This window comes from Fundulus heteroclitus, chromosome 22 (assembly GCF_011125445.2).
Source record: "Fundulus heteroclitus isolate FHET01 chromosome 22, MU-UCD_Fhet_4.1, whole genome shotgun sequence".
In the NCBI taxonomy this organism is placed as follows: domain Eukaryota; kingdom Metazoa; phylum Chordata; class Actinopteri; order Cyprinodontiformes; family Fundulidae; genus Fundulus; species Fundulus heteroclitus.
This window is the reverse complement of record NC_046382.1, coordinates 5,610,359-5,632,175: the sequence shown is the minus strand read 5'-3', so window position 1 is coordinate 5,632,175 and position 21,817 is coordinate 5,610,359. Positions and strand designations below refer to the sequence as shown.

Sequence of the window (21,817 nt, the reverse complement as noted above, 5' to 3'; positions counted from 1 at the left end):
ATTTCACTTGGCAGAAATCACAACAATGGTGACCTCTGAACCTGATGGATCTTTGAATTTGTTATGTGGTCACATGACTTGGATCCTCTCTGGGACCTCCAGCCTGCAGTTGGACCAAAACAGAACCTGGAGCTCTAATGAAGCTATTGGTCCCTTCAGCCTGGTTCTGCACAGCAACCGACTAATTTAACAGATTAACTCCACCTTCTAAACATTGCAAAATTCTTTAACATGTGGTTCTGATCAAAAAACAGAAATCATAGTGGTTCTGTTTGGCTGCAGCTCTGCTAACAGTTTATCTTCACTTCCAGTATTTGCACTAAGATATGCAAACATCTCTCTGAAGCTGAAAATGTGGGACTGCCCTTTAGGAGGAACAATAAAAGATCAGAGCAGGAAGAGGTTATAATGTGGAAATGTTCCATGTGGTTTTGTTGTTGATGTTGTTTGTTCAGCTTCTGGTTTTGAGCTGCAGGAGTTTAGCTTGAAAAGGAAAATCTGGTCTTCAGTCTTCCCAAGTCAGATGCTTGGAAGTAAAGAATCTTATTTTAATCCGCATACTGTCAGTATTGGTTCTTTAATTCTCAATGTGTTTTCATGGTTTGGAATGATGGAGCAGAAATATAATTTCATCGTTGCTTTGTGTTTCTGCCACTTATTTATTCAACTAAAGGAAATAATCTGTCATTTAAAAACATCAGAAATAAGATGGAAATGTTTTAATATAAATTAGGGCTTTTTGATAGTAAGTGTTGTGAGAGAAAATATGTTTTCCTGAAACATGGATCTGAGTTTTATTGAATTATTAAAAATTCAACAATGGAACGGAAGAGAATGAGCAGCAAATTAATCAAATGCAGAAGAAAGAAATTTGTTTATTGTTCATTAAAACACATGAAGTAGAACTGCAGCAAATATACAAAAGGAAGATTTAATATTTTAATCTAAAAAGTGCTTAGAAAAATAGGAGCCGACAGAAACAGATAATGTCCAGAAATTGAGAAAAACTGGCCAACATTTCAATAAAATCTGACTGATGAATGAAAGTAAAAAAAAAACAAGAGAGAAAGTCAACATGCTGATATTCAGAGTGAAGCTTTGACTGGAAACAGGCAGAAAAACGACATGTGGATCCTGGAATAATCCCAGCTTCCATCTTTAAAGGACTGGAAGAGGAAGAAGTTTCCAAGGAATCATTTAGAAGAGTTTCACAAAGAAACAGATTAAATCCATGAATGTGAAAACGTGTTTCTGAGTGAAAGAGACAGACATGAACAGACTGAACTATCAGGCAGAGCATTTATCTGACAGGAGGAGTCTCGACTCAACTCAGCAGAAAAACAATGAGGAACCAGAACCAAACCAGAATCCAAAGCCAGGAAGCAGAGGTTCAGTGAATGTGGTGTTAAAGGTGTGGAGGTGGATCAGTGAGTCAGAGGAGACGCTGTAGAAGGACAGAATACCAGCAGGACAGTCCACATACACTGCTGCTCTGTTGGAGATAGAGGAGGAGGAGATACGTGTTGCTCTGTCATTGTGCCAGACAGAGTAACCAAGATGATCAGAGCATCTCAGACTCCAGGACTGATCATTAAATCCAAACAAACAGTCTCCGCTGTTTCCTCTTCTCCTGATTCTTCTGTAACTCACTGATATATCAACTCCTCCTCTCCACTCAACCTCCCAGTAACAGCGACCAGTCAGACCAGTTTTACACAGCAGTTGAGGAAGATCAAATCTTTCTGGATGATCAGGATATGACTGAAGCTCCTCCACAAATGTCACCTTCCTGTTGTCTTCAGACAGTTTGAGTTTTCTGTTCACTGTGTTTGTGTCAAATGTGAGTTGACAGGAATCTGATGGAGAGAACAAAGACAATCCAGCTGCAGTTATTGATCATTTATTGACACTTTGATGACGACTCCCGAATGAGTGATGGACAGTTTGAAGATGGTTGAATGTGAGCTGCTTTGTTGTCATGAATCAAATGAAAAACACACTTACACTTCCTCAGACCTGGTGTCAACCATCGGACTCCAGCAGGCTCCACCCTGAAAGGAGGAAGGGGGTCAGACCATCAGTCTCTTTCAGCAGCAAACATGGACATTACATGTCTCTCAGACACGCATTGTCCTCCACTGAGAAAGGACCAGTGCAACATTTGGACACGTCCACTTGTAAAAATCCAGAGAAAGAAAGAAGAGCTGAGAGCAGACAGACACCTGGGCTCTGACGTTGATGATGAAAACATTGCAATGGAGGAATTAAACACTAAACACGCCCTGTGGAAATCTGCTGTGGCCACACTAGAAAATCCAGAAATACAAACATTTTAAAGGAGAAGCTGCATCACATTCAACAAAGAGTTCAACAAGAATCAAAAATAAGATCTCTGAGCTCAGACTCACAAACCAGGGAGAGGCTTCCATCATCACAGACAAACACCTCCAACCTTTCAGCTCTTCCTCTACCAATCAGCACCACCAGGTGGCGCTGCATACATTTACAATGAGACCAAAAAGAAGATGCAGCTTCCTGAATCCAGCAGCTGCAGTAATGGGCTGTGAAAGTGTCCAAGGAGCCTCTGGAACAAGGCCCCCAGCAGATAAAACAGTCCAGAGAGTCTTTGTTTGCATCTTTCCACACAGATTTCCAACCTGCTTTGAGAGGGAAATTAAGTCCTGTTCTAATGATGATGACACGCTCTGATATCACAAATCAGGAGTTGGTGGACTTCTATATTTCCAGCATGGAGGACATAAAAGATCTCAGCTCTGATGAAGAGCTCGCCTGCCTTCCAACTGATTCAGAGTCAGAGAAATATTTCCAGATGAACTAAAATGTTGGATTGTTACGCTGCTGCAAGCAGCTGAACAGGAGAATAACAAGTTCTTCTCCTGTTCAGCACTATGTTCCTGTCAGAGACTTCAGAACAACTAAAGCAACCAAAGCCAACTAAAGATGGATCCAAATAACCCAGCTTATGCTGGAGAACTTGCAGAACCCAAATACCAGATCACACCCATATGTTTCAGTCCTGACCAAAGCTGCATGTGATCTGGTTCTTACTCAAAGCTGGATGTTTTCTGGTCCTGAAACAGGCTGGATGAAGGATTTATGTTGAGGTTTTGATTTATGAATTTAATATTTGAACTTAGGTACAGGAGCTGGACCATGCCAACAACCACATCCCCAATTATCTAGCAACATAGTTATACCCTGTTCACCCACTCTTATCACTGTTCATAAAGGGCTGTTATTTTGCTGATTTGATCTCATTAATAGCCTTTTATAGTGTCTTACAAATTCATGCTAGAGTGTCCAGTCACAGCAAACTAATATATTGTTGTGTAATACTCTTTGGCATGCACATTCTGTGCTCTTATTGGAGAATCATGCATCACCGAGATGTATGCTACCATCGAACACTGATTTTTACCCACTTTCAACATGGGTATGTTGACATATCAGTGGAAAGGCTAATATCTAGCCTTTGGTTTCGGTTGCAAAAAAAGTTAGTTGATAGATTTTATGCCAGAATTTTTATCTTTTTTAGGCTAATGTTCAGGCTAATGTTCTCAGTTTGTTCAGTCAAATACAATACCGCAGGAGAACGATAAGTGTGAAAGTGTTTTGAAACAGAAAAAACACATTCATGCAGTTATGTAGATGTAGAGATTGAGAGGCAAAGGAACTCAGTCTCTACAGACAGCCACAGTCATAGGCTAGCTTAACATGGGTATTTCGAGACAGGGGCCAACAAGGGCCAAGTGACCTTGTATAATGTGTCCTGGCTCCTGTTATGGCCCCACCACAGAAGACAAAATACTAAATCAATTTCTTACGATGATGATCACAGAGTCCATATCTGATTGGTCCCTTGGACCAGTTGTTATAAGAATTATTATTCTGAAGTCACTATGGCCTCACACCACTTGGACATAGGAGGCCTGGAGACCTGATGTCTGTGTATAAGATCCACTGTTTGCTGAGTGCAGGGCCAAATGCTGCAGCTGCTGAGGAATACTGATTGTTTACGATAGACTGTCTATGTTTTGTCTCATGGGAAGGCCACGGTGCAGTATTAGGGGAAGCCCGAAAAGCGACACAGACAGAGACAGGGCAGACGCAGACCGCAGCGGAACCGTGGGGTGCGATTACTTACCATCTATGTGAATCTCTGCTCTGTTTCTCAATTAAAGTGCTGGAACGTTATTACCACCGTCTCGTCATTTAGTAAAGATGGGAACTCAGTTACTATAGTTTAATATTCCACCCAAAACTCCCATAACACCAGTTTAATTTTTTACCTTCACAGTTTTACTGTAACAATAATTTAAAAACACAAGTTGTTGCATTTTTAGCTTCAGCTGTGTTGAAATAAGATCACAGTTCAGGTATCTGAAACCTGCAGTTCTAGAGCCACAAGTGTTTATTTGGCCATTAACCAACAAAATATTGCCCTGTTTCTTATGTTCTGTGCTCAAATAAAATACTGCCCCCCCCTTTTTTACCTTTTTTTTTACCCCTTTTTTACCCCCCCAATAAATTTGGTCTAGAACTGTCCCTACGTTTCTAAATGTCATAGTTGTCATGTTTATTAATTTGACCGCTTGTGTTTCGCCTTCCCTGAAGAGCAATGGCGCCCCCTAGGTGAGGTGCGTCCCTAACTTTGGAAAGTCCTTCATTAAGCTATTACTAATTATTGTTTAGCCATCCATCCACCCATCTTCTTCCACTTGCGGGGATGGGTCGTAGGGGTAGCTGCCTTAGTAGGGAGGCCCAGACTTCCCTTGCCCCAGCCACTTGGGCCAGCTCTTATGGGGAAACCCCAAGGTGTTCCCAGGCCAGCCAAGAAACCTAGTCCCTCCAACATGTCCTGGTTCTTACTCTGGGTCTCCTCCGATTGAGACATGCCTGGAATACCTCACCAGAGAGGTCTAAATTTATCCTGCACATGACCCAGCCTCTCACTCTATCTCTAAGGGAGAGCCCAGACACCCAATGAAAAAAACCTCATTTTGGCCGTTTGTATGTGCCATCTCGTTCTGTCATTCACGACCCAAATCTCATGACCATAGTTGAAGGTGGGAACGTAGATTATTGTCCCTTGTCCCTTATTCATGAACAAGACCCGAAGAAGACACTCTACCCTTTTCCAGCTCAAGAGCATGGCCTCAGATTTGGAGGCACTGATCCTAGAGACTGTTCTTTGTATTTATTTAAATAAACTATCCAATTATCTAACCAGAAGTGATAAGAAGGGTAAGAAAGGGATGGAGAAGGAAATTTAATCAAGAGTGTTTTAATTTATGATCTGACCAAAAATCTGTCCAAACTGTTTCATAAAGTACTGTATACCATTTTTTCCCCATACCTGAGAGCTTCCAATCTCCAATGTGGATCCTTTATTCCAGCCGACAACAGCTTCACTCCTAAATCTCTTGGATGATTGTAGCTCAGGTCCAACTCTTTCAGATGTGAGGGGTTGGAGCTCAGAGCCGAGGCCAGAGAAGCACAGCCTTCATCTGAGACCAGACAGCCTGACAAGCTGCAGACAAACAATTCAACACATGATGTTAACATGAGAAAGTAGTGCACAATAAACTGCTGCTCAGCTGGTGTTAATAAACACAAAATATAAATAAAAATTTGTTTTGTTCTGTAGGTCATCCAAAGTAACATCTGACACATTTAAAGAGTTGAATCCTGGCTAGAGCTCCACTGGAATTGAAACTCTACAAAATGACACAAACTCTGTACAAGGGACTGGCTTGAAGCTTTTTTCAAACTGGACCTAAAATACAAATGACAAATTGGTGGTCTCAGTGGAACCATTGTTATGGTGTTTAGATAGCTTTAATCTCATTGATGGAGTGAATAAATAAAGCTGAGATAAAGGATAAAGTAGAGGTTTGTATTAATGTTGGACTTAGCCATTTTGGGGCCCCAGGCAAACTTTTGTGACAGTGCCCTCTTCCAAGTCTGCCCTGAGTGTTAAAGGTTCTGTAGAGCGTACTGCTTTTATAAATACTTTTTCTGGCAAAGACTAATAACCTCACTTCAAAAATGAACATGTTCTCATTGCTTAGAATTAGCTTTAAATAAATCCATACATGTTGGTGCACCCACTGAGAGATGCCATGTTGGATCGCTATTTCTGCTTTCAGTACCCAAAAGGGGACCACCTTGTCAGCCATACGCGTTTTCCCTATCTGTCTTCTATATGAGGACATGCTGTCAGTGGACGAGGAGTAGAAAACAAGAAAGGAAAATTCATGAGGGAGTGGGCATTTAAAAAATGCCAGCCTTCTGCTGGACAAGTTAATGCAATGTAATAGTGAAGTTTATTTTGCTGTTATGTTAGAAATAGGACAGTGTATTTCAGTAACGTCTCTGTCTTCCTGGCAAGGATGCCTGGCTTGTTCATCTTTTCTCCTCCCTCTCAGGGAGTCTGTGTGTGTATGTGGAGGGGCAGCCTTGACTTGGGCTGAAACAGCTGCAGAAGTTTTCAGAATTTCTCAATACTCCAGGTAAATGCCAACTCCGAAAAGCAGAAATCCTGTTATCATAAATCTGATTTTGAGCGCATGTTCAACATCCTCGACGAATAAAATGGACAGACACACAATCTTCCTACCAGGAGTTCACGGTGTGTCTCACCAAGGCAAAAAGGCTCTCGTTTTGAAAATTGTATCAATTGCGTTGAGAGTCAAGATGACCAGATCCATAATTTACAATTTGGAGGATATGTAAAAAGAATTCGTGTGGGGGGACGGGTTCTGACTGTTGTTTGCGCTTATGCGCCAAACAACAATTCAGATTACCCACCCTTTTTGGAGTCCTTGGAAGGGGTACTGGAGAGTGCTCCTCCTGGGGACTCCCTTGTTTTGCTTGGGGACTTCAACACTCACGTGGGCAATGACGGTGGGACCTGGAGGGGCGTGGTTGGGAGGAATGGCCCACCTGATCTGAACTCGAGTGGTGTTCTGTTGTTGCACTTCTGTGCTCGTCATGGATTGTCCATGACAAACACCATGTTCAAGCATTAGGGTATCCACATGTGTTCTTGGCACCAGGACACCCTAGGTCGCAGTTCAATGATCGACTTTCATCTGATCTGCGGTCCCATGTCTTGGACATTCGGTTGAAGAGAGGGGCGGAGCTCTCCACCGACCACTACCTGGTGGCGAGGTGGCTCCGATGGTGGGGGAGGAAGCTGGTCAGACCTGGCAGGCCTAAACGCATTGTGAGGGTTTGCTGGGAACGTCTGGCAGAGTCCCCTGCGAGTCAGAGCTTTAACTCCCACCTCCGGGAGAACTTTGAACACATCCCGAGGGAGGCGGGGGACATTGAGTCTGAATGGACCATGTTTCTCGCCTCTATTGTTGAGGCGGCTAGTCGGAGCTGTGGCCGCAAGGTTGTCGGTGCATGTCGCGGCGGCAACCCTCGAACACGCTGGTGGACACCAGCGGTGAGGGAAGCCGTCAAGCTGAAGAAGGAGTCCTATTGGGATTTATTGGCCTGTGGGACTCCGGAAGCAGCTGATGTGTACCGGCAGTCGAAGCGGCAGGCGGCTCGGCTGGTCGCCAAGGCAATAACTCAGAAGTGGGAAGAGTTCGGAGAGGCCATGGAGAAAGACTTCCGTACGGCTTCGAAGCAATTCTGGTCCACTATCCGGCATCTCAGGAGGGGGAAGCAGTGCGGTACCAACACTGTTTACAGCGGGAGTGGTGTGCTGCTGACCTCGACTCGGGACGTCATGCGTCGGTGGGCGGAATAATTCGAAGACCTCCTTAATCCCACCAACACTTCTTCCATTGCGGAAGCAGAGCGTGAGGACTCTGGGTCGAGTTCTCCCATTTCTGGTGCTGAGGTTGCCGAGGTTGTTAAAAAGCTCCTCGGTGGCAAGGCTCCGGGGGTGGATGAGATTCGCCCTGAGTACCTTAAGGCTCTGGATGTTGTGGGGCTGCGTTGGTTAACGTGGCTCTGCAGCATTACGTGGACATCGGGGGCAGTTCCCCTGGATTGGCGGACTGGGGTGGTGGTCCCCCTATTTAAAAAGGGGGAACGGAGGGTTCCAACTATAGAGGAATCACACTCTTAAGCCTCCCTGGTAAGGTCTATTCAGGGGTTCTGGAAAGGAGGGTCCGTCGGATAGTCGAATCTCAGATTAAGGAAGAGCAGTTTGGTTTTCGTCCTGGCCGTGGAATACTGGACCAGCTCTATACCCTCAGCAGGATTCTAGAGGGGGCATGGGAGTTTGCCCAACCAGTCTACATGTGCTTTGTGGATCTGGAGAAGGCATTCGACTGTGTCCCCCGAGGGATCCTGTGGGGGGTACTCCGGGAGTATGGAGTACCGGACCCTTTAATAAGGGCTGTCAGGTCTGTGTACCACCGGTGTCAGAGTCTGGTCCGCATTGCCGGCAGTAAGTCGGACTCATTTTCGGTGAGAGTTGGACTCCACCAAGGTTGCCCTTTGTTACCGATTCTATTTATAACTTTTATGGACAGAATTTCTAGGCGCAGCCAGGGTGTTGAAGGGATCCATTTTGGTGGCCTTAGGATTGCGTCTCTGCTATTCGCGAATGACGTGGTCCTATTGGCTTCATCAGGGCGTGATCTACAGCTCTCACTGGAGCGGTTCACAGCCGAGTGCGAAGCGGCCGGGATGAGGATCAGTGCCTCCAAATCCGAGACCATGGTCTTGAACCGGAAAAGGGTAGAGTGCCTTTTCCGGGTTGGGGAGGATGTGCTGGCCCTAGCGGAGGAGTTCAAGTATCTTGGGGTCTTGTTCAAAAAGGAGGGGAAGATGGACCAGGAGATCGACAGGCTGATTGGTGCGGCGTCTGCTGTGAAGCGGCGCTGTACCGGTTCGTTGTGGTATAGAGAGAGCTGAGCCAAAAGGCAAAGCTCTCGATTTACCGGTCGATCTACGTTCCTACCCTCATCTATGGTCACGAGCTTTGGGTCGTGATCGAAAGAACGAGATCCCGGATACAAGCGGCTGAAATAAGTTTTCTCTGTAGTGTGTCTGGGCTCTCCCTTAGAGACAGGGTGAGGAGCTCAGTCATCCGGGGAGGACTCAGAGTAGAGCCGCTGCTCCTCCACGTCGAGAGGAGACAGTTGAGGTGGCTCGGGCATCTGGTCAGGATGCCTCCTGGAAGCCTCCCTGATGAGGTGTTCCGGGCACGTCCCACCGGGAGGAGGCCCAGGGGAAGACCCAGGACACGCTGGAGGGACTATGTCTCCCGGCTGGCCTGGGAACGCCTTGAGATTCCCCAGGAGGAGCTGGCCCAAGTGGCCGGGGAGAGGGACGTCTGGGCCTCCCTACTGAAGCTGCTACCCCAGCGACCCGAGCCCGGATAAGTGGAAGAAAATGGACGGACGGACGGGTGTAAAGGTTAGACAAGAAACGTTGACAAATCTATCACTGAACTAATATTTCCATCATGTTTTCAGAAGGTAATGGACAGAAATATGTTTTCAACAGGATTTAGAAATTTGTACCTGAGAGTTTCCAGTTTGCAATTTGGACTCTCCAGTCCAGCAGAGAGAAGCTTCACTCCTGAATCCTGCAAGTTGTTGTTACTCAGGTCCAGTTCTCTGAGAATGGAGGACTGGGAGCTGAGAACTGAGGACAGAGCTTTACAGCTTCTCTCTGAGAGGTTACAGCCACTCAGTCTGAGGAAACAAGGAGGAAAATATGTTATTGAACAAATAAATTATGTTTATTTATTTGCAGTCACCAATATTCTCTTTGGAAAGATTGATTATATTATATATACTATAATACAAGTCCTTTTGTTGTGAACTGGTTCATTACAATTAATCTGAAGTAACAAATTAATTTTCACCTCATTAGCAGATTTCTCACTATCAGAAATAAAAGCAGTAACAATCTTTGTCCTTACAGAGCTTTGTTGGAGGCTTTAACCACTGGCAGCAGCCTCAGAAGAACCTCCTCTGAAGCAGAGTATTTCTTCAGGTCAAACACATCCAGATCTTCTGCTGATGACACTAAGATGAAGACCAGAGCTGACCACTGAGCAGGAGACAGTTTATCCGTGGAAAGACGTCCTGAACTCATAGACTGTTGGATCTCCTCCACTAGAAAACGATCATTCAGTTCATTCAGACAGTGGAACAGATTGATGCTTTTCTCTGCAGATACATTCTCAATGATATTCTCCTTGATGTACTGAACTGTTTCGTGATTGGTCTGTGAGCTACTTCCTGTCTGTGTCAGCAGACCTTGTAAGAGTCTCTGATTGGTCTGCAATGAAAGTCCCAGGAGGAACCGGAGGAACAAGTCCAGGTGTCCATTTGGACTCTGTAAGGCGTGGTCAACAGCTGTCTGGTGAAAAGACTTTGGTTCAGGGTTCATAGACAATAAAGACCTCATTGAAGTTTGCTTCTCCTCCATCAGGTTGACACCAGAGTTGATGAACGCCAGATGAACATGAAGAGCAGCCAGAAACTCCTGAACACTCAGATGGACGAAGCAGAACACCTTCTCCTGGTACAGCCCTCTCTCCTCTCTAAAGATCTGTGTGAACACTCCTGAGTACACTGAGGCTGCTCTGATATCGATGCCACACTCTGTCAGGTCTGATTCATAGAAGATCAGGTTTCCTTTCTGCAGCTGATCAAAAGCCAGTTTTCCCAGAGACTCAATCATCTTCCTGCTCTCTGGACTCCAGTGTGGATCTGTTTCAGCTCCTCCATCATACTTGATCTTCTTCACTTTGGTCTGGACCACCAGGAAGTGGATGTACATCTCAGTCAGGGTGCTGGGCAGCTTTCCTCCCTCTCTGGTCTCCAACACGTCCTCCAGAACCGTAGCAGTGATCCAGCAGAAGACTGGGATGTGGCACATGATGTGGAGGCTTCTTGATTTTTTCAAGTGGGAGATGATCCTCCTGGCCTGCTCCTCATCTCTGAACCTCTTCCTGAAGTACTCCTCCTTCTGTGGGTCAGTGAACCCTCTGACCTCTGTCACCATACCAACATACTCAGTAGGGATCTGATTGGCTGCTGCAGGTCGTGTGGTTATCCAGAGGCGAGCAGAGGGAAGCAGTTTCCCCCTGATGAGGTTTGTCAGCAGAACATCCACTGAGGTGGACTCTGTAGCATCAGTCAGGATCTCCTGGTTCTGGAAGTCCAGAGGAAGTCGACTCTCATCCAGACCATCAAAGATGAACAGAACCTGGAAGTGTTCAAAGCTGCAGATTCTTTTGGTTTCAGTAAAGAAGTGATGAACAAGGTCCACCAAGCTGAACTTTTTCTCTTTTAGCACATTCAGCTCTCTGAAGGTGAATGGAAATATGAAGTGGATGTTCTGATGGGCTTTGTCTTCAGCCCAGTCCAGAGTGAACTTCTGGGTTAAGACTGTTTTCCCAATGCCAGCCACTCCCTTTGTCATCACTGTTCTGATTGGTCGATCTCTTCCAGGTGGGACTTTAAAGATGTCTTCTTGTCTGATGATTGTTTCTGGTCTGTGTGGTTTCTTGGATGCTGTTTCAATCTGTCTGACCTCATGTTCCTCATTGACCTCTCCAGTCCCTCCCTCTGTGATGTAGAGCTCTGTGTAGATCTGGTTCAGAAGGGTTGGACTTCCTGCTTTAGCGATCCCCTCAAACACACACTGGAACTTCTCCTTCAGACCAGATTTAAGTTTATGTTGACATACTGTTGCAGGATTTTCTAGATTAACACAGAAAATAAAATCAGGAATGAAACCAAATGATCTTCAGAAGATGATGTGAATAATGTGATTCCATCTCTTCAGACATCAGTAAATGTGTGATTTATCCATCAGGTTAATCTTTGTAGAAATCGTCTTACTGCTCTGCAGACGGTCAGCCAGTTCCTCCAGCTTCATCTTCCTCAGGAAGTTCAGAGTGATCCTCATCAGTGCCTCTCTGCAGCACCTCTTCTGCTCTTCATCCTCACCTTCCAACACATCCTTATCATCTCTCTGACTCCCTGAGCAGTTTGGGTCATCTGTGCTCAGAATGTTCTGGATCTTCTTCAGCTCCTTCTTCACAAAAGTGACAATGTTGTCCTCCAGCAGCTGGAACAAAATAATATATGGAGGACACATCAGACTGAAATCATGGATCCAAACATCAGAACCATAATGGATAGACTGAGAGTCCATTGGTCCACAAAGTCCAGCATGGAGACGACTGAACAGAACCGTTGGAAAAGTAGTTGTTGTACATGTACAGACCATAAATATGGAGTCCAGCTGGGTTTGATGCATCTGGGCAGATGGACCTCTGGGAACCTCTGAGTTCTGCTGGTCCACTCTGTGGAGGAACCTGAACAATTAGGAAGGAAGAAAATATTCATCCAGCAGTTTTTACAGATAAAATCACCAAGAGCTTCACAGTAAAAGTCCTTAAAACAGAAAAACTGAGCATCAAATGAACATGATACAAATAGGTTAAAAAGAGGAAGATGAACTAAAAGGGTGAACACCTGAACCACCTGAACCAGATCAAGAAACAAAGTGTTTCCTGATCTGGGACTTAACTGTCCACACTGTCAGAAGATCTGATGCTGGTGCGAACTGTGTCCCAGAGCTTAGAGACAGTGTAGGTGAAGGTTCTGTCTAAACAGGTCTTAAAGACAGTGTGTGGGACATACAGCAAGTTCTAGTGACTAGATCTGAGGTGGTGTGGACACGTAGGAGGTGTGAGATTTGCGTGTCCCTGCAAGGTCTATCATGGATGTGATGGTATTAAAAATAAAATGGATCCAGAGGAAGAGTGGGCGAGTTCGGGTGGTGGTGTTGGTCCTGGTTTGCGGTCGGCTCCCAGGGTCCTGCGGCTTGTCCCTGTTCCTCGGTGGTGCGGCTGGTGGAGCCTCATTCTCCGGGTGGGCTTTCGGAGAACAGGGTGCCTAATGGAGGCACCAGCTACCTTTCGGAGGGGTGGTGGACATTACTAGACACCCTCTTTGGCACTCCCAGTTTTAAATACACTTGAGAACAGCATGCAACATGCAGGGAAAGGAGCTCCGGCATTGTGGCTGTTGGCGGGCTTCCTTAGGGCTGTCCCTCCTCTTCCCTTGGTTGGGGGAGGCAGATTTCTTGGGTTGGCCCCTCTTGGGCACCTTTGCTGTGGGGGTCCCTTTGGGCATTTGGAGTCTTGGTTCCCCTGGCGTCTGCCTTGGTGCTCTGGGGGGCAGGTCTTTGGCTCTTCACAACCATTGTTGAGAATTTTTCTCATGGATAAATCTTACATACACAAGCACACTCTCACAAACACCTACAGGTGCTTGGATCCAGGTACTTACAGACTCACTTCCATACAGAAAACCCCTATTATTATCTTCAGCTGTCACTTGATACATATTGTATTGATTAATACCGTGATGGTATCAAGGCCTTGGTTGATAGTATTTGTAATACCTTATCTGCTGGTTGTGCTGTTATTTTTACATCTCCCTTTGTAGGTGAAGAAGCACACTGAGGATGTTGTATCATTCTCTCCCTTTTCTCTCCTCTTTTTCTTTCACCTTATCTCACTTTTTTCTCTCTTTTCTTCTACTTTCTTGTTTCAGTGTCCATATAACATTGAATATTCCCTGCATTAACAAAGCTTCTTGCACGTATAAATCAAGCGGAGCAATATGGGGAAGGCTCCGCTTGTGAAAGTAAAATCTGTTGGGCTCTTTTTGGAATTAAGACAACAATTCTTATTGCCATGTTGCCAGACAGGACACTATTAAAAAACAAACAAAAAATAAATAAAAAATAATTAAATAAAATGGATCCAGTAGGTCACTGGAAGCCAGTAAGATCACATTATACCTCTCCACCCAGAGACAATTGGAATGTAAAGGCCCTGAAAGACATCTGGATGTGAGCAGAGAACCAGATGATCCATGTAGTTGTAGACATTTAATGTTCCTGCTGGTCCCACTAAGAATAAGAACAACCTATGGTAGGGTGACCAAACGTCCGTATTTCCCGGGACATGTCCGTATTTCACGTCCTGTCCCGGGCGTCCCGGGTTTTTTTTAGAAAGTGAGGAAATGTCCTGCTTTTTAAATTACCTTCATTGGACCATTAAATTGACAGGCACTAGGGCACTGCGCTGCGTGTGACGTAACCCCTGAGCCGTGTCCGTGCGGGCAGCCCTGTTCTTAATCAGAAGATAGATAGCGTGGATAACAATATCTATCGATCGATAGACGTGGGGCGTGATAGGAAAAAATAGGGTCGATAAAAAGTTCGATAGACAGTTTTACTTCCTTGCTACAGTCGGCACGCCGTCACTAAGCGCCGCCCTCTCAAACCACAACACAGAGCATGTGAATATGTAGCAGCAAGTAGCGGCGGAGGAAACGGTCCCAAAACGAGGTTTTACTAGTTCGCCAGCCTGATAGAAATAAACAACAGTGATTTGTAAAACTTGCAAGGAACCGGTAAAAGCAGAGTCTGGTAACGCAACCCACCAGTATTCATCACGTAAGCCGCTCACACCCGCAGCAGCGCGAGCTGCGCGGCCCCGCGAGCTGCGCCTCGTCGTTGTCGCGTTCTGTAACTTCTTCCAAAACAAAGCAGGTATAGCAGCTAAACTGGGCTCCCTTCTTTGTGATAAAATGACAAAGCGTCCAAGCGGCATAAGGACATAACGCATGCAGTAACATGCTTCATAGTGATGGATATGTCTGCTGTTCTCTGCAGCTGAAAAACCTGGCTTCAAACAATAACCTGCCACTCTTGATCCGCTATATAAAGTTGTTATTTTTGTTAAAAAAAAATCTGTTATGGTTAAAAAAGTTGGTTGAATAAAGATTTAATTGGAATTCTGTGTTTGTGTTCTTTAAATCAAATCATTTAGCAATATCATAAAATGTCCAGGCAGAGCTGCACATAAAATATGGTTTTAAATATTTTCAATAATTATCGATATCGATCAATATGCCTTTTCTTTTTTGATCGATAAGCTTTTTTTTGTGTCCTGCTTTTCCCAAATGAAAATATGGTCACCCTAACCTATGGTGGTCCACATCAGCTCAGCTTGATTCCACTAACCACACGATGAAGCTTTCCTTCCCTGCTTCTTTCTCCTCTCCTTGCCCCATATCTGCCTTGCTTCGCCTTCTGTTTCCTATAAACTTTTTGAAGCCTCTCTTTGCATATCTTCCGAAATCTAAATTACAGATCTGGTCAGCTGGTTTCTCAATCCGATCAATCAAATTTTCTCAACGATAAGACTGGGCAAAGGAGAGCCTTCATGCCCCAGTGGGACATTTGCAGCTGAACACATGGTAGACTCCAGGGAGGAGGATTGTGTGTCTGTCCACTTTGTTGGTCAAGGATGTTAAAATGTGTACACAATCGAATTTATAACATGCTTTCTGCTTTTTGGAGCTGTCGGTTTTCTGGTGTGTCAAGAAATTCTGAAAACCTTGGCAGCTATTTGAAGGCCATGTGAAGGCTGTCTGAACTATGTAAGGAGATATGTCATATATTCAACGCACAGATTCAGATGCAGTCCCAGTAGAATTTGCAAACTGATTGCAATCTTTCCACAGAATCACAGGGAATTTGCTGTCTGAATTGGCTGGTAGGAAGGGAATAAATCTTGGGAGAAGTTGGAAGCTCGGCTTGGGTGGAATTGACCACAAATCTGGCTGTTTGTGTTTCTCCATTGAGATGCACCAGTAAGACTTTAAGGCAGAGAGAAAATGACTAATAGTCACCCTGCACAAAAACAATTGCTTAACAATCTGAAGTGGCTCCCCTGTGTTGGCCTTGTAAGACTGGCTACCTCAATTTTTCCTTGATGTTATCTAAACAAGATGCTCTGCCCTCACTTTCTATGACGTCTGTGACATAGAACAGAGCTCCATTCATCCACCTGATAAACGCCCCATCACTTGTCAAAGACAACGGCTTTTAGTGTAAATCATATGACACATAGAATCCACACTAACGTACAGATGCACATACACTGCCTTCACTTCATTTCCTTCTACTCTGCTTGCTTTCTATTTTAGCTATAGTTAATGTATGAATAGAAATAATTATGCATTGAAGGTTAGTGATGAAGCCTGTTACTTACAATGAAACTAAAGAAGTCTTTTAATGTTTTCTTTTTCTTTTCCATTGTAAATATATGAATACAAATGATTAAGCTTTCAATATGCTGTTCTGTGTTTTCTCTGTATAGTGAACTCTGTATATCAGTTCAATCTCTCTGAGCTCCTTTGATTGGCTCTTTCACCTAGTGAGGCAGAAGGGCCTTTGGATTTGTCGAATGAGGTGTTGTGGCTGATGTGAGGGGTTTCTGCGTTTGGTCTGATATGTTTGTGAACTGAGGTGCCTGGTGGGTCTGGTCCTGGGGTCTGTTGCCCCCACTGGAGTGGGGCTTTGGGCATTTCTGGGGCAACCTTCGGTGGCTGGGAGGGAAGTGAATTTTCATTAGAACAGGGAAGCTGATTTCTAGAGATAATGGTTCAAACCACTGCCTGGAAATATAACTGGGAACATCTGAGAGCTCACTTGGAAGACCTGGATTTCTGTTCTTGACTCTTAAAGAAAAGCAACAGGTCATTTCCAGAACCTCAGACCCCAGACCGAGGAGACCAGTCCATACTAAAGGTGTGTAAAAAAACCCCGAAAATATCACATTGTGATTCTTTGTAGTGAAATCAGGATTTTATTAGTTTCTCAAACTAACACTAAAGCTCTTCAAGAAAAATGAAGGGAAGCATTTAGACCAGAGCATTTCTGAACACATTTTGATGAGTTAGTGCTGTTCTGCAAACTTGTCTGAAGCTCGACTGAAATGTAATGTAATTAATCCATTGAGATATTTAAGAGCTCATGTGAAGGAACAGGACGTAGGATGACAACAGTTCAAGAACAAAGAAAGTCCAGTTGGTTCCATGATGAATTTGATTAAATCGCTATGACTATGGGAAAGGGGAAACGTCCAGTTAAATCATTAACATGGAAAAGAACCAATCAGAGTGAGCTCCAGTCCAAACTAAATGTTTGACTTTAACCAGAAAAAAGTGTTTAATGATGGCGACTAATCAATGAGTGTAAAAGGAAACAGATCAGAGCTGTTAAACATGATGTAGCAGCATCCAGGACGCCTCCAACAACATCCATTCTTTCCACTTTCACTGCTAAGCTTCTGGAGAACATCCAACACACACCGCTTCACATATGAACATAGAAACATGGAAAAAAGAGCTGAGCGCACGTTAAACACATGCCAGAATAAAAACATTTCAGACTGAGTCAGTTTCCAGAGTTACAGCAATTGGATAATGCTCACCTCTCTGAGGATGCAGGTCCAGAAAGTCTAAAGTCAATAGGAAGAAACTTCGAACCATCGCTCTTTAAGGACACACAACTGGTTGATGTTTCTGGTTCGGCTCTATGATGAAACCTAACAGAAATACTAGGATTAAAGCATATTCTTGTAGGTTATGCATACATACCAGCCACCTTTTACATTATGGGTCCATATGGGCTGTAACTGGGTTGATAAATGGGACGCAGATGTAATTGTCTATAAGTTAAATAACGGCTCTGTGTTAATTGTCTATTTAGGTTTGATGCACAAAAACTTTGGGTCAAAACTAGGACCCATATTAGTACCAGAGTTTCTGCTACATTTTAACTGATTTACCTGAGACCCATTTCAGACCCAGTCAGTACCTACATAGAGGGACCAACTGGTTCTGTTGATCTGGGTCGTATTTAGACTTAAATAAATGTAAAGATTCTTCCATAAATGTCTGATCAGCCGTCCTTCTTTCTAGGATGAATAATGTTGAACACATGTTGGTCATCAAGATCCAGGAAATGTTCTGGAAGTTGGTGAGTTTTTCCAGATGTGTCCTGCTGGAACCCAGAGCTCTAAGCAACAGGCTGGTGTCACTCAGCTGGTTCTGCAACACTGACTTGCTGTTTGTCAGAACCCACTGGTACCATGCTGAGCTGCTCTGTTCAGTCTGGATGAAGCAGCAAAGAGGAACAGCAGCAGCTTCAGGACCACTTGGTCTCTTTTGACCTGATGTAGTGAGAACGCTGTGTGAAAAGGGCTCTGGACACTTAGAGATGCTGATCTCACCTCTGAGCGTGGCTCTTCAAGAAAAGTGAAGGGAAGCATTTAGACCAGAGCATTTCTGAACACATTTTGATAAGTTGGTGCAGTTCTGCAAACTTGTCTAAAGCTCATGTGAAAAAACAGGACATACGATTACAAAACAGTTCAAGAACCAAGAAAGTCTAGTTGGTTCCATGATGAATTTGATTAAATCATTATGAAAATGGGAAAGGGAAAACATCCAGTTAAATCATTATAATGGAACAGAACCAATCAAAGTGAGCTCCAGTCCAAACTAAATGTTTGACTTTAACCAGAGAAAAGTGTTTAATGATGGCAACTAATCAATGAGGCCCAAAAGCAAACAGATCAGAGCTGTTAAACATGATGTAGCAGCATCCAGGACGCCTCCAACAACATCCATTCTTTCCACTTTCACTGCTGTGGTTCTGGAGAACATCCAACACACACCGCTTCACATATGAACATAGAAATGTGGGAAAAAGAGCTGCGCTCACGTTGGAATAAAAACATGTTGGAATAAAAACATTTCAGACTGACTCAGTTTCCACAGTTACAGCAGTTAGATACAGCTCACCTCTCTGAGGATGGGGATCCAGAAGGTCTAAAGTCAATAGGAAGGAACTTCGAACCATCGCTCTTTATGGACACACAGCTGGGTTCTGTTTCTGGTTCGGCTCTATAATGAAACCTAACAGAAATACTAGGATTAAAGCATATTCTTGTAGGTTCTGCATAAATACCATCCAACTTTTACATTATGGAGGCAGGAGGCCGGAACTGGGTTGATGAATGGGACCCAGATGTGATTGTCTACAAGTTCAATGTTTTAATTTTAAACAATTGTTGGTCATCAAGATCCAGGAAATGTTCTGGAAGTTGGCGAGTTTTTTCAGATGTGTCCTGCTGGAACCCAGAGCTCTAAGCAACAGGCTGGTGTCACTCAGCTGGTTCTGCAACACTGACTTGCTGTTTGTCAGAACCCACTGGTACCATGCTGAGCTGCTCTGTTCAGTTTGGATGAAGCAGCAAAGAGGAACAGCAGCAGCTTCAGGACCACTTGGTCTCTTTTGACCTGATATAGTGAGAACGCTGTGTGAAAAGGGCTCTGGACACTTAGAGATGCTGATCTCACCTCTGAGCGTGGCTCTGGCTCTCAGCTTCCCCACACAGAGTGGTTTTAGAGGGAGGGACTCCCTCCTCTCTGTCCTCACACTGATCCATGCTGCTGAATTCACATCCACATCAGCTCACACACACTTTCTACCTTCACCTGCAGAGGAAACACAAATCATTCATCTGCACATCAACTCTGATCATCCTTTACATCATTAGTGCTGGATAAAGATCATCTGCTCCTCCTCTGATTGGCTCTTCATCTCTGCTTCATATCAGTGTTAGTTGAATGCAGTCAGACAGCAGTGAGAGGCAGAGGGAGCTGCCATCAGCTGCTGTACTTCTACTGCAACATTTAGTAGCATTTCATCCAATGACATTTCATCCACTTACATAGTGATTCGCTCTGACAAGAAGCTTTAGTTCTTCACATTGGCTGCATCTGAAAAGGTTGAATTGTTGGTAAAGACTTTCCAGCCAAAGTGGAAGTGCTTCAGCGTTCGCCATGATAAGTGCGGTATGATTAATATGTACAGTCAGTTAGAAGAAGGTAGGAAAATTAGCCTGTTTGCTTCCTATCATAGTTCCTTAACATAGGGAGCTTGCAAGGTTCGATGTTGGATAAAGACCCTGCACAAAGATTTCTGGATTTCCCCTCTTATAAATCTTCTTGCCTCTGTTTTCTCGTGCATGACCCTGGACTGTTCCCTGATTAAACCTTCAGCTTCTAGCTGCAAATGGCTTGCTTCCTCGGCTGACAAAAAAACAAACACCGACCACCTGGATCCATGGCTTGAATTCTGTGCCACTTTCTGGATTAAGGAAAAGTTAGTGGCTCACATTTACTGCACACTGCTCCCCAGTGTTTGTCCTGCAGCTTGTCCCTCTTCTTTGTAGTGGTTCCTGTGGCTGTGGTCGAGTCTGACGATTACCTGTCCAGCTACACCGTTTGCTTAAATAAATCTTTTAAACCCTTCTTTGTATCTCAGCTGAATTATAGGATCTAAAACTTGATTCTTTACACAAGCTTAATTGCTTCTGTTTATACATTAACAAAATCCTTAAAGCTACCACTCAAGGTCTCTGATCTTACCTTTCTGATACTAAAGCTAAAATAGAAAGCAGCAGAGAGAGAAGAAAAGCACAGCAAAGAGATTGTGTATGCATGGGAGTTATTGTAATCGTACCTGTGTGTGAGTGTGTGTGCGGGTCTGTGAACTGTGGCACATAGCCCTTGCAGCGGTAGTCATTGATAGTGATGAAACATTATCAGGCTGTTCAGTAGCACTCTGTTCTAGGTCACAGATGTCACAGAGTGTCTCTTTTACATAACATCCAGGATAAATTAAGATATTCAGCCTTTCAAGTCAAACACGGGGTAGCCAGATTCTGACAATTGTTTTAGGCAGGCTGACCTTTGTTTTTCTTTCTTACTGGTTCTTCTCAAAGGGCAATTCCAAAAATCCAGATTTGTGATCATTTTGACAAAGCTGAGCTTCCAACTTCTCCAAGATTTATTCCCTCCTGCCAGCAAGTTCAGGAACCACAGTTGGCCTACAGTTCTGCTTACACAACATTTCAGTTTGAGCGTTGGTAGCAGTAGCACGACATATTGCTGACATAGTTCAGGCAGCCTTCAAAGGGGCCGAAACAGCTGCCAACGCTTTCGAAAATTCTCGATACTCCAGGTAACCAACAGCTCCAAAAAGGAGAAAACCTTTTATCATAAATTATTTTATCATACCAATTTTGAGCACATTTTTAACATCCTTGACAAGCAAACACAAATATGAGTGCAATGATAGGCACCCTGTCCTCATATGATGAAAAGGAACAGAATACTCTGAGGTTCTTAGTTTTTGAAGCTAATGACATAGCTGATGAAGACGAAGAAAGAGCTATCTTTATTAGTGTGGTGTGTCAAGCCAAATACAAGCTAATGAGAAACTTTGTAAACCTGGATAATCCCAGCTCCAAAACATACAAGCAGTCGGTAACAATGATGAAGGAGCATTTCAATCCGAAGCCAAGTGAGATTGTGTAAAGATATCAGTTAGACTCTCATTCCCATCAGCCTACTGAGTCCATTAGCACATATGTAGCAGAATTGAGACGGCTCGTTCAGGAATGCAACCTTGGTTCTACATTAGAACAGATTATGAGGGATCGGCAGGTGTGCGGGATTAATGAGGATATAATCCAAAGGTGTCTGCTGTCAGAGAGTGATCTGCCCTTCAAGAAGGCCTTTCAGATTGCCATAGCCATGGCAACTGCTAAGAGGAACACTCAGGACAAAAGGTAGCCAGTGGCATGCAACAGCTTAGTGTCGGAGGAAAAAGGAAAAAGGGGAGAGTAGAAAAAGAAAAAGTGTTACCAGTGTAACTGGGAATATCACAGCGCCACCGAATGCAACTTTAAAGATGCAAAATGCCATCTTTGTGGGAAAGTATCATCAGGCCATGTAGCGCCAGAAGGAAAAATAAAGTTGATGTGTGCCCTAAAGAAAAAAACACAGCACACCGGGCCCGGCGCCATACATGGACACACAGATGACACAAGGTATGTGAAAGACAAATGATGAAAATAGTTTTG

The 21,817-nt window shown here is 44.1% G+C and overlaps 1 protein-coding gene across 1 annotated transcript; it reads right to left on the bottom strand.

Moving 5' to 3' along the window:
• Positions 1-1,221: 1,221 nt before the first annotated feature.
• On the bottom strand, positions 1,222-19,333 carry LOC118557150 (NLR family CARD domain-containing protein 3-like). Its single transcript, XM_036126499.1, has 10 exons — positions 19,245-19,333; positions 18,687-18,800; positions 17,312-17,425; positions 12,238-12,328; positions 11,850-12,078; positions 9,917-11,708; positions 9,513-9,686; positions 5,378-5,551; positions 2,005-2,051; positions 1,222-1,856 (listed from the first exon to the last, which is right to left on the bottom strand). The coding sequence occupies exons 1-10, from the start codon at positions 19,331-19,333 to the stop codon at positions 1,330-1,332; spliced, it is 3,351 nt and encodes a 1,116-aa protein (XP_035982392.1). The 3' UTR covers positions 1,222-1,329.
• Between the last annotated feature and the right edge of the window lie 2,484 nt (positions 19,334-21,817).